This window comes from Syngnathus typhle, linkage group LG3, assembly GCF_033458585.1.
Source record: "Syngnathus typhle isolate RoL2023-S1 ecotype Sweden linkage group LG3, RoL_Styp_1.0, whole genome shotgun sequence".
Lineage (NCBI taxonomy): Eukaryota > Metazoa > Chordata > Actinopteri > Syngnathiformes > Syngnathidae > Syngnathus > Syngnathus typhle.
In genome coordinates this window covers 19,019,228-19,031,781 of record NC_083740.1, presented here as the reverse complement: position 1 = coordinate 19,031,781, position 12,554 = coordinate 19,019,228, and the positions used below count along the sequence as shown (strand labels likewise).

The following is a 12,554-nucleotide window of genomic DNA, read 5'->3' as shown; positions in this document are numbered from 1 at the left end:
TCCGACCTCAATCTGTCTGGTGTGAACATATTGTATGGATCTTTAAGGTGACCCGCATGAGCGCAAGAAACATTTAAACGTACAGTGGAGCCTCGGTTTTCGACCACAATCCGTTCCAGAAGGCTGTTCAAGAAGTGAATCGTTCAAATTCCGAATCATGTTTTCCCATTACAAGTAACGGCAAAAAAATTAATCCATTCCAAACAAAAAAAAAAGCCATATTTAAGCATTTTTTCATTTGCGCATTTTTGTCAGATCGCGCAACTGCAGCGCACCGCCGAAGGCGCAATCGTAGCGCGTCGCCGACCGCGCAACTGCACCGCCCTGGTCGCATTATTGTGACAGAGCCGTCCGTCGCTGAAATTTAGAAAATATTTTTAAAGTCCTGATGTACTTTCTAAAATTTAAGTGGACCTCAGTGCGCAGGGAGCTTAATTTGGTCCGATCGCGCAACTGCAGCGCGCCGGGCGCTCGCTGTCGCATTGCTTTAGGAGCGTCTCTGTGTTTTAGGATGGCTTTATTGCTCCTACTTGTTTGCTTTGGAGGCATGATTAGAGTTGATGCGATCCTCAGAGTAACGAGAATGTAATAACGAACGGGGTCAGTTGGCATGCGGGTCCTCTCGGCTCATCTTGCAAGGTTCGACAATCGAATTTCGTTCGACATCCGAAGCAAAAAAATCTTGAATTTTTTGTTCGAATACCGATTTGTTAGAGAACCGGGACGTTCGAAAACCGAGGCTCCACTGTTGGGTTTAAATTAGCGGGTAGCTCATCTTTTTATTTCGTACCTACAGATGAGTGATTCAGGAGGAGGTAGCATACAGTATTTTGGGTAAGTAAGACTAGACTTTCACGAAAGATGACATCACATCATTTACACGCGTAACAAATGAACCTGCATTTTATGTTTCACGTTTCAAGTGAGAGTAAATTCAAATATAATGTTAATACTGTTACTTAAAACAACTTTGATTCACAGAGTAACGCTCCGTCCAAAGCAGTCTTGTCTCTCTGCCTTCACAGAACGCATGATGTGATATATCTGCAATCTGGCTGTTTAGACTGTGGTCGCATTGCAAAACATTCGATACATATCCAATCTTGGACCACATATATAAGAGATCCAAGTTGGATTTGAGAAAGGTCAAAATTGAGTCATACATTGCATGGAGGTTACATAGGGGCAACAATTCCAATCTGGGTTGCATATGCTAAATGACAAAATAATCCAAAACTATCAGCATGTTCGCAAACACAGCAAAATAGCTTAATTTATTATGAGTAGCGGTCAGAGTGGCATTAAGGGCCACGTGTGTGGCATAAGCATGTCATGCAGATTACTCTCCTTTCATGTTACAGTGGAATGGTAATTGTTTGGCGCAACAAAGAGCAAGACACAGGTTTGCGGTTATAACAGGTCCAAATTACTTAACTTGAAATAGAAGAGTGTAAATTATTTGTTGACAAACAAGATTATTCCTCTCTGGTTATGTTAGAGTGGTGCTCACTTGTCCCCTGGTTCGTTGCACTTCCGGATTCTGTCAATCCGCCGCTGTCAGACGAAGGCAGACCTAAGATGCTGGCCCAGCGAAGAATTTTCTTCCCAGGTCTTCCTTTACCAGGTCCTACTAATGGACGCTGGCCTGTCGACAGTTTGCAGCACGTCGTCCTCTGTCGGTCAGCACTGGGTATGTTGAGATCCGGGTCACGGCACCAAAATGTTAGAGTGGTGCTCACTCTAACTTATTTGCAAGAACCACACGGGAGACAGTATGCGCTTTTAGCACTTGCAAGTGGAGAAAACGTTTGTCACTGTGCATACAGCAATGTTCGAACAAAGTCTGACTTTCGTCTGTTGCAAGACAGTATTTATTGAGAGAAAGCAGGGTGGAGGTGAGAGTGGACAGGTTTGGTGAACCCCCAGCCTCTGGTCAAATCAGACCAGGCGGTGTTTTACGATGTTGGGGGAAACAGAACAACTTTGCAGCTGGTCAATTAAGCAGAGGATCCAACCACTTTATTTTACTGCGTTGTGAGAGCAGGACAAGTTTGGTTAGTCATTATAGTCTACATTCCAACATAATCATACGATGAAAATAATCTATCAACCCTAAAAGGTTACATTTAATGAGGTCATACATCAGTTGTTTTGTTTTGTACATAAACACGATTTTTTGTGTTTGTTCCTGTTGATTGTGGCTTCAAACTATGTATATATCATTCCATATTAAATTTGTTTTAGAACTATTACTATTTTATACAAAAAATAAAGACAAATGCATACAATTAAACTGCACATAAAGCCATTGATTTTTGTCATGCTTATTGTCAAGGTCATGTAACAAGGCTTAAAATGTTCATTCCAAAAGCGTGCTCAGTGAGCTAGTGTTCTGATAAGGCATTGGAGCAGGAAGGACAAATGCCAGACTTATACGTTATCCCCAAGAGTGGATTATTTTTCCAGGGGAGGGAGTGGAGATAGATAGATACTTAATTATTCTCTCAGGGAAACACAAGTTCACGTTTTGTGCTCAGAAAAAAATCTGTAAACATAGTTGTGCTATGGCACCATCTTGTGGCATTTCGTAGACATAAAATGTAAGTGTGCAAAAATTTTGTGATAGAAAATGACCCTAAATTAGATCATTTCAAAATGTCATCCACCCTGAATGCGGTCTATATCTTGTACAAAGTTTGCGTGTGTATGTTTGGGGGGGGCGGGGGATAGAATGTTATTTATTTGAAAAACGGTGTATATGCATAGGATGTTGAAGTCTATATTGAACAATAATTCTTGAGTGAGAATGTCCGTGCAAAATTTGAATAAATTAAAAAGAGACATCTGTGGTAACAGCCCAGTCGAGTGTTAAATATTCAGTGGGCATCGGCCTCAGTTCCGCTGGCACGCACGCACGCTCTCACTTGTCTTCGGTAAGGTAGTATTTCATGTAACGTCCGACATTTTAGAAAAATTAATCTCTTGGGGTTCAAAATGCACTCAACTCCGTAGCACACAACAGGAAGAGATTTACAAGTAATTTTAATGCCATTTTGAGGCAGCAACTTGCATTTTAATGACATGAGCATTGCAGCATTAATTGAATTGTACATTCCACAATCGTGTAATTTGAAATTACCATAAATCAAGCCTACAGTTACTTAACAAGCACACGATTTTTATCTTCTAAAGTAAACCAAGAAACTTGTAAAATTGTTGCAATCTAAAAGCCAACTCTGTACAACAGAATGTTGGATTTAGACTTCTTTGTACACACTTTGAGAACACTGACTAACAACATTTTGCCAGTTTGGTCATGGTAGCCGAAACGTTAACAACCCAAGGGCAAACTTATTTGCAGATTCAATATTAAAAGATCTTTACCATTGTACATGATGCCTTTAAAATACAGTTGAAAGACTCGCACAATGGTCTTGTCGTGACATCTTAATTACACAGGAGGCATTCTGTATTGCAATAGGGACATGATCATTAAAAAGTATACTGTATATTTTTGAATGATATGATAGAAATGACCAGAATGATAAATCATAAAGTAATTTGCCTACGATCAGAGCTCACACTTAATTTTTTGGAATGTACCGCAAACTGTCTTGCTCTTTGATATTCAATAGGTACTGGTATATTAAAGTCCCAATGATCGTCACACACACATCTGGGTGTGGTGAAATTCGTCCTCTGCATTTAACCCATCCCCGTGTGATTTTGATCCATCCCCTGGGGGAGAGGGGAGCAGTGAGCAGAAGCGGTGCCGCGCTCGGGAATCATTTGGCGATCTAACCCCCCAATTCGCACCCCTTAATGCTGAGTGCCAAGCAGGGAGGCAAAGGGTCCCATTTTTATAGTCTTTGGTATGACCCGGCCGGGGTTTGAACCCACAACCTTCCAGTCTCAGGGCGGACACTCTACCACTAGGCCACTGATTAACTAAATGCCTAAAGTTTTTAATGAAACATGTCTACTTCATGCATTGAACAGTAAAATATTATCTCTGTCTCATGATCAGTGTGAAAATACTGTGATTATCAACTCATAGCAACAAAATAAAAAAAGGACCCAATTTCATTCAACCTTCACACTCTTTCAAAAATGATAAAAAGCTGTCCTTTTATGAGGTGAAATTTCCATGCTCTCTGAACATACACCCCAGTCTATTTTAATCGTACACGCTGCATTTTCAGTAATTCAGTGCTGCTAACAGAAGGGGCGGATGAATGAGCAGTGGTCAGGCCATGGTTGGACCCCCGTGGTACCCCACTTGCCATCGCCTCTGTTCTCAACAGTTCTGAGGAATATGAGGGCGTCTTAACTGTCCCATGTGACAGGAAATCAAATCCCTGCATCTCTACTTCCGCGTCATTGATAAAAAGGTCTTCTTCCCCCCAACCACCTTTGTCAGTTAGTCCTGCGCCTAGGTCTTGGCAACTTCTTTGGAAGCCAGTGGAAGTGTTCCTACTGCGGGTTGGGGGTGAAATTATGCAGTGGCTGCCTTGCATTTTTCCATGGGCTGCCTGCATCAAGTCCTGCACTGACATCGATTTTCCCAGACTGTGATCTACCTGACTGGGACCTGAGCAGCAGCTTATGGTTGTGGGCACCAGGGGTTCCAGCTCAAGACTCGTATGTCTCCTCCAGGAGCCCTCCTCCTTGGCGTTTAGTCTGCCCTTGTTGTTGGCGCTACCCCGTTGGTGTTTTCCCAGTGTGCCGAACCCCAAATCTGGGCCAACCTCCTCCCCAATGTAGCCGCCCTGTATTTGCAATCCTACACTTCCACTCAAGTTTTCAATTTCAGGGGAATTTTCAATGGAGGATGCTCGCATCAAATTGCTAAGACCTACATTCCTGTTTGGAGGAGGTGGAGGCGAGAGCGTTGCCAGAAGACAAAATCCTCCATCCGCCGTTCCTCCACCCAAACCAGTGCAGATACTGTTTGGTGTGAGAATGGGAGGAGAACTCCCCACTGTTTCATCATTGCCACTTTCTGGTGTGGTGGACTGATCCTGGGTGTGATGTTGGGCATGACAATGGTGGTGATGGTGGTGGTAATGTGGCAATGGCGATGGGCTAAAAGATGAGGACGCAGGGCCAGAGGGTGGAGTAGTGCTGGAGGGATTGAGGTCAAGATCATTTTGGGTTGCCAGGATGAGATGAAGTCCTCCCTGGGACAAGTGGGGATTAGTCGAGGAGCCTGTGACACAACCGCCAGGAGCGTTACTGTTGACCTGGCCGGGGAAGGACAGATCCTTGCTGAATACAGAGGACTGGTAGTCAGAAGTTTGTTCCAGCTCAAACAGTGGCAAAGATGAGAGCGTGAGAGCTGTGGATGAGCCCTTCCGCAGAACCTGCCGATAGATGTCGAGCAATGAGTCGAGCTTTGACTCAATTGACTGGACCTGTGATGCGAGAAAATAGTAAAACAGCGAGCAATTTAAATTCTCTGATATTGTCTGGTGATTCTATACAGCTTAACTAAGTTGGACTGAAATACATCTGTATTTACAACTTTTAATGATTCCTGTTAAATATGTATCATGTTTGTAATGCACAAGCACATGAAGTGATATGTATTTATATAATGAGGGATGGCAGGGCCTAAGGAGAGCAACACCCTATATCACAGTGTGCATAATTATTAGGCAGCTTGTTTTCTTCAGGCAAAATGAGGCACAAAAGACATTTAGGTGACTGAAGTCACAAAATTGTAAAAAGACTTTTCGAGGAATGCAGCATTCTTAAAATTGCTAAGATATCAAGGCGTGATCACAGAACCATCAAACGTTTCATTGCAAATAGTCAACAATGTTGCAAAAATATGTTAAGGAAAAAAAGATGCAAATGAACTGCCAAAAACTTAAGAAGAATCAAACATAAAGCTCCCAGGAACCCATTATTCTTCAAATGCTACCATATTCCGGAACTTCAATCCACCCGGAGTGCCCAGAAATACCAGTTACTTATGGCTCAGAGATATGGCCAGGGTACGGAAGGTTGAAACCTGACCACCACTGAACAAGAAATACATGTTGAATACATGTCAAGACTGGGTCAGGAAATATCAGTAGATGGATTTTACAAAAATCTCATGGACTGATGAGCTGAGAGTGACTCTTGACGGACCAGCTGGACTCTTGGCTGGATCAGTAATGGCCAGAGAGCTCCACTTCAAATCAGACACCAGAAAGGTAGAGGCGGGGTACTGGTATGGGCTGGTCTAAAGTAAGATGAGCTGCTTGAACCTTTTTGAGTTAAAGGCGGACTAAACATTAACTCTAGAATTAAAACAAAAATGAATTCAAATTAACCAACTCCCATTTTTTTCTTCAAGCAGTAGTACAGGAAAAAGTCTGCGTCTTTCAAGAAAAGCATAATTTTTATACAGGAAAATATTCCTTCGCATGCATCACAGTATTCACTTGGTAGCTCACTGGTGAAGGCCTTAAAAATGAAAGAATAACGACGTGGTACCTTCACTTGACCTCAAATGTATTGAGAAGTTGTGGGCGCTTGCTAAATGGGACATTTACACTGAAGGAAAACAGTACACCTCTGTGAACAATGTCTGGGAGACTGTGGTGGTTGTTGCACAAACAGTACACGGATCAAGAAGCTGACAGACTCCATGGATGGAATTTGTATAACAGTTATTAAAATGAAGGGTAGCTATATTGGTCACTAGTTTTCTTGTAAATGTTAATTTGTAAATTTTGAGTTGTTTGTGTATTATTCTGACTTTAACAAATGAAAATAAACAAGTAGGACCAGAATTTTTCCATTTTACTTTCTGAAATATTCACGTTTGGGCTTTACCATTTTGGTTGACTGAGAGCACTGTATTAATCCTCAATAATACAATTTGCCCAATAATTGTGCACACAGTGTATGATTGGCTTTATAAACCCAATAAGTACAGTATTTGAAACTCTCGTTTTGTATACCTATTCTCAGGCCAAAACTTGGCCTATCATAGGAACCACTGTTGTTTTTCAATATGTGCATTTGTGATACATCTGAATATTTGTAAATTCATTTTGACACATGGATAAACCCCTCTGATTCACCTGACAGTATTTTTCAGTTACCCGATTAAGGTGTATTATAAAGAAGAGTAGAGCACCTGGCGTTCCACTTTACAAACACGCCCCAGCATGCTCATGTCCTCCAGCAGATCTCCATCAGACAACAACTTCTCACGGATCTTCTTGTCCAGAGGGATCTGTCCCTTCCCAAGGATTTGGTCCACCCTAAATATCACAAATGCACATCATAAAACATACATTATTTTAATACAAGGTACAGTATATATACTGAAGTAATGATGATGGTCTGGACTCAATTGACTCTCAAATTTACTGACTGAGTGTGAAATTGCTTGAATGCAAAGCTATTTTCTGCATGAATGGATTAAAGTGGACACACAGGTTAACTTCTGCCATCTAGTGGAAGAGGATTTAACTGTGCAGCCTGTCCATTGATGTGTCCAAACTCATAGGTGTGTCCTTCAAAGCCAACATTAGAAGGCTATACAACTTAACTTTGACTGTGGGCCTTCAAATGTAGCCTTCATCTCCATGGATATGGGCCCTGTGCAAAAGCTCCTTCTGGGTACATTTTTATTACCTACATTGCTTTGTTTTTCTTCTACACAGCCCAATTTCTACGTTTCAATGTGTCTTCATTTCCCTGGCGCTCTTTTTGCTCGTTGGTGCCCCTAGCAACTCCCTCCTCCGCCTAATGCAGGTATTGTCAACCAGTGATCCGAGGCCACCTAGCGGTCCGTGGCGGTATTGCAGATGGTCAGCGAAATTAGAAATGGAAAATAATTGTAACATTTTTAAGAATAAAATGTCTTTATTATTTAGACTTGATTTATTTTCCAGCTAATTTCCGGAATTATTTACCCATCCAAATTATGTCAAATGTAGCTGAGATTTGCAAAATAGACATACAGATGCAAATAAATAGCCTGTATAGGTCTATTGTCCTTTGCTCCTAAATAAAATAATATTCCATCAAAGCAGTGGTCCCCGAGTTGCTTCTTGGTTATAATGGCGGTCCCTCGGACAAAACCAGTTGACAAACCCTGGCCCAATGTAAAGTAGATATTGTGCATTAATATGTCTAAGCATGTACTGCATCTTGAATAAACAAAATCAAAGTGAAATGAACTCATTTGATGTGTATGGGCACCCTGACCCTTGGGTGGAGTTCTTTCGGCCCTGGCTGTAATAGAGAGGCAAGGAGGGGGAGGAAAAAGTCTTGGCACGGGTGCTCAGGGGCTGTGGGCCTACAATCATGTCCAGTCTGTGAGGAAGCAAAGTGAACACATACACATACAAACATGCATGAAGTACAAATGCAGATGCAAGCATGCTTACACGCACAAGTGCTCACATAGTACAGACATATAAAAACGCTGTTATGTTCGTATGATACATACCTCAGCAGAATTTGTAAAATTCTGGTATTTTATTTTCTATTTTGCCATGTTTTGTTTAGATCCTGAGAAATTTGGAAATACCCTAGTAGTTTAATTTGATCACCTCTCAAAAGCATAAATAAAAAACAATGTAAGACTGTATACTTGCCAGGCACAACATTTGACCTCTTACACAAACAATATCCAATAAAATAATGTGAAATATTCTGCCTTTTCCAACATAGTAATGCTTGATTTGGTGAGCCCATAGAGATGTATTTATTTAACAATATTCCACGTTGGTAATTACTATTGATAGAATTTGCAGTGGTGTAGAACTCCTCTGCCTCATACTGAGAGCTGTTTTCATTATTTTGGACGCTTTCATGTTATTACCTGAGGCAACCAAATTATCAGTCGCAGCTGTCACACACTACTGCAAAATAACACTGTAATAATGAACATTTCAAATGACTCCTTTCTGACAATGTTGATAAAAACCAACTGCATAAGCCTAAGTATGCATAATCTTTGCATTGGATATTTTGTGTTGTATTATGCATGTTGTCATAATGTCGTGGCTGTTTAGTGTAATAACATATTCTTTATAAACGAAATAAACATTTAACCAATCAAGCAGATGAACTGAACATGAAATGAATTGAACATCCTACCTGGTTTGTAGACTCTTTATGCGGCACAACATGTCCAAATGACCTGCAGAGTACTGCTCAATTACATCTTTCACATCATATGGACGCAGGGTCTCCTTGAATTTCTTCTTTGCGACATGAAACTTCATTATTCTGCAGGAAGAGAGTACAGTGTATGTGTTTTGCTGTCAGCCACAAGAAGGTGGCTTACAAAATGACAATAAAGTCTGTCTAAGTTTTAGTCAAAATACTGTAAACAGGATGCTCGATTATGCAAATTTGTCAAAGTTCCATTCTTTATGAGCTGTATTCTTAGTACAGTTCTACTGCTCACCAGCTAACAATTTTCTCACTCAAATAAAAAAAATCCTCACACTTCCAAAAATCACTTCACTGCGCTTAATGAAGAGGTGCCTTATTATTTTAAATTTCTGCACATAAAATATCAATTTTCACATCCATTTTCTTGCGAGGTTGGATTACGAGGACAGCAGCTTGGGTAGGGAATAGGGGTGTAAATCGCGGGTTTTGTCACGATACGATATCATATTGATACAAAGAACTACGATACGATATTTGCCGATATCTTAAAGCCTGCTGCGATTCATTCACGATATATCCCGATATAGTGCTCTACGATCGATTTTTTTTTTTTTTTAATAAAAAATATAGAACAATATCTTGATTTATAACAATTCATACGCAGAATCAACAAGGTACTGCAAACTCTTTACTTAGGAAATTACAAGAGTATTGTAGTATACAAAGTGCTTACTTTAACACTGAACTTTGATGTCGTGTTTTTTCTTTAAATGTGCGGCGAGATTTGTGCTCCCTGAATATTCGATCATCGCATGGCAGGATTTACAAACTGCACGTGTCTTGTCTGTTGAGCCATCTTTTCTTTGGAATCCAAAGTGCTTCCAAATGAATGACTTGAAGCCTAAAGGGGAGCAAATTTCCTCGTCTTTTTGGACACTAGCCATAGCACCAGCCCAGGAGCCGCGTACTAGTTGTTGACTCCCCTTTCACGTGCCTGCTCTGCTCACAACACAACAACGCCGCGCGCACTGCTCCGGGAAAGAGGAAGCAAGCAACAATGAACTGGATTTCAAAATAAAGTCGCGTCTAATGTCCGAAGTCAAACACGGCGATATAAATCGATGTTTACGTTTAGCATCGATGCCAATAAATCGTAGAGCATTATATCGATTAATCGATGTGTATCGATGAATCGTTACACCCCTAGTAGGGAAGCCCAGACGTCCCTCTCTTTAGCCACTTCCTCTAGCTCTACTTTAATTTCAGAGTCTCCAACCCCTCTCAAGAGAAATGGTACCAGAGACCAAGCTTGTATGTGTCAAGGCGAGCTCAACTATGTCCAGTCGGAAATTGTCAACCTCACACACCAACTGCCAGAGAGCTAACTTTCCACTTCTAGAGGCAGTCGACAGTCGAAGCGGTTTTGTAGACCGCCAAGGTCCTCGTCTTTGGCCGCCGCCCAGCCCACATTGCACTTGAGCCATATCGCCCTGCTCACAGGTTGTGAGCCAATGGTAAGGGGGATCAACGTTCTGCTTTTGGGCTGTGCCCGACTGGGCACACGTAAAATATCATTGCGAAAAATATTTTTGTCTATTTTTGCACCTGCAAAACCTCAAGGCCAATCATATTGGTATTTGGCAAGTGCCTTTAAGTGAAAAACAAAAAAGAAAATATTTGGCATGGACAGACAGCAGTAAAACTTAAATGATTAAAATGAAGCCAATCTAGAATTAAAATGTATGAGGCAATAGCACATTTTTCAAGGGGTAATAAAGCCATGGGCTTGTTTTTTACCAGTTAGCACAAAACTAGACTCGGTTCTGAGATGCCATAAAATGCACCCAAGTACTTTTCAAAAATATATTTAGTGCACTTTATTTTATTTTACTCCAAAAGACAACTAGAATCTCAGCTTCAATGCAAATGCAACTGTAATGGTCTTTGTTGGACACCAGCTCAAACAAAGGTCACAAGAAGTGTATAAAGAAAGTAATGAACAGCAACAGAATTATGGGTGAGTCGTAACTTCTCTTGAAATATTGAAGGATATGGAGAGTGTCATTAAGTTAACATTTAAATTAACTGCAACCAAGATTCAATTCCATGGGCAAAACTACAAAGAAACACACACAGAAAAGGAAAGAAAACAGTGACTCTTACTCACCTTATCGCTCTGATGGCACACTTAACAGAAGGCAGTAAGTCCTCCACTGAGATCTCACAATGACAACCCTTCTCATCAAAACCATCCTCTCCTGCCATGTTAGAATCTGCCGTTTAGGAAGGGGGGTGGGGCAAAAAGATAATCAAACAAGTTGTTAATTTGGTTCATCAACACAAAATGCAAATACAAAACTATATGGGGCTTACTACCTTTTTTTATTCTTATTTCCCAATTCAGTAAGTTTGTTTTTACAGACTGTTTTATGAGTTGTATTGGAGTTTTTTATTTTTAATGGCTACATATTTGTTGAGTTTTTATTAGGTTTATTTTTTTTACATATGGACTAATGGTCAATAAGTATTTTGTATGAAAGTAAACTAAAGGAATACGGAAATGATTTAAAGTCAACTCTGAATGTTTATATATGATATTAATTTAGGAAAGACAAAAAACGAATTGCTTTGGTCTGATTTGTCTCTAGAAGGGACTGTGTTGTGCCCTTCAGAAAGACCGCAACACAACAAATTACATAAACTGTAAAGGGATGCACACTCTGGAATAATCTAACAACACCCATTTGAGACTGTCATAGCTTGCTTACTTTTAAAAAGAGCTTAAAAGATAGCTCAAACCAAGTCAACTACTATGTCAACACAGACAATAAGACACATTGAAGTTAAGTGACGTTACTTTTATTTTTATATTTGATACTTATTGTAAATTCTAATTGTATGTTGTCTCCCTATCAAGGACTACAAATGGAAAGTAGCTCATAGCTAAATCTGCTATATTTACACTGTGTAATTTAATTGTAAAAGTGTTCATTAATTTGCATTGTCAAATAAACAAATGAATACTGATACTTTGTAAATACTGTTTTTGTTTCCTTCACGGCTGCGCTTTATATTTTTCTTATTTATCTTATTTCATATTTATATAGAAATGTCACTTTTTATCCAGCCGAAATATCATTCCTTTGTCGAGAGCCGTATGCAACGAAATTTCGTTTTGTGTGCACCGAGTGTTTACAAAATGACAATAAAATCTGTCTAAGTCTAAGTCAACAGCAAATTTAATCAGAGATGGCTTTTTGTGTCCCTAAAAAAATTGTGATGCTTTTTTAAAAGTAGTGAATTTGTTTTGCAGTCCATCATGTTTTAGAGATATTTTATTACTTTTTGTTTTTAAGTTTGACCTATCAAAGCTTGTACAGTACACATTTTACGATGCATTTTAATGTACAGTGCCTTGCGAA

General features: G+C 40.0%; 1 protein-coding gene across 5 annotated transcripts in view; it reads right to left on the bottom strand.

Moving 5' to 3' along the window:
• Positions 1-3,037: 3,037 nt before the first annotated feature.
• LOC133151027 (potassium voltage-gated channel subfamily KQT member 5-like) overlaps positions 3,038-12,554 on the bottom strand; it is a 118,599-nt gene continuing 109,082 nt past the window's right edge. For 2 of the 5 annotated variants that reach the window (XM_061273750.1, XM_061273753.1), the window contains exons 11-15: positions 11,300-11,405; positions 9,112-9,243; positions 8,215-8,322; positions 7,136-7,262; positions 3,038-5,414 (exon numbers count right to left, since the gene is read on the bottom strand). In XM_061273750.1, coding sequence (XP_061129734.1) covers positions 4,173-5,414; positions 7,136-7,262; positions 8,215-8,322; positions 9,112-9,243; positions 11,300-11,405 — 1,715 coding nt within the window. In that variant the 3' untranslated portion in view covers positions 3,038-4,172. The remainder of the gene's footprint in view (positions 5,415-7,135; positions 7,263-8,214; positions 8,323-9,111; positions 9,244-11,299; positions 11,406-12,554) is intronic. The other 3 variants (XM_061273754.1, XM_061273752.1, XM_061273751.1) reach the window with 2 other exon arrangements.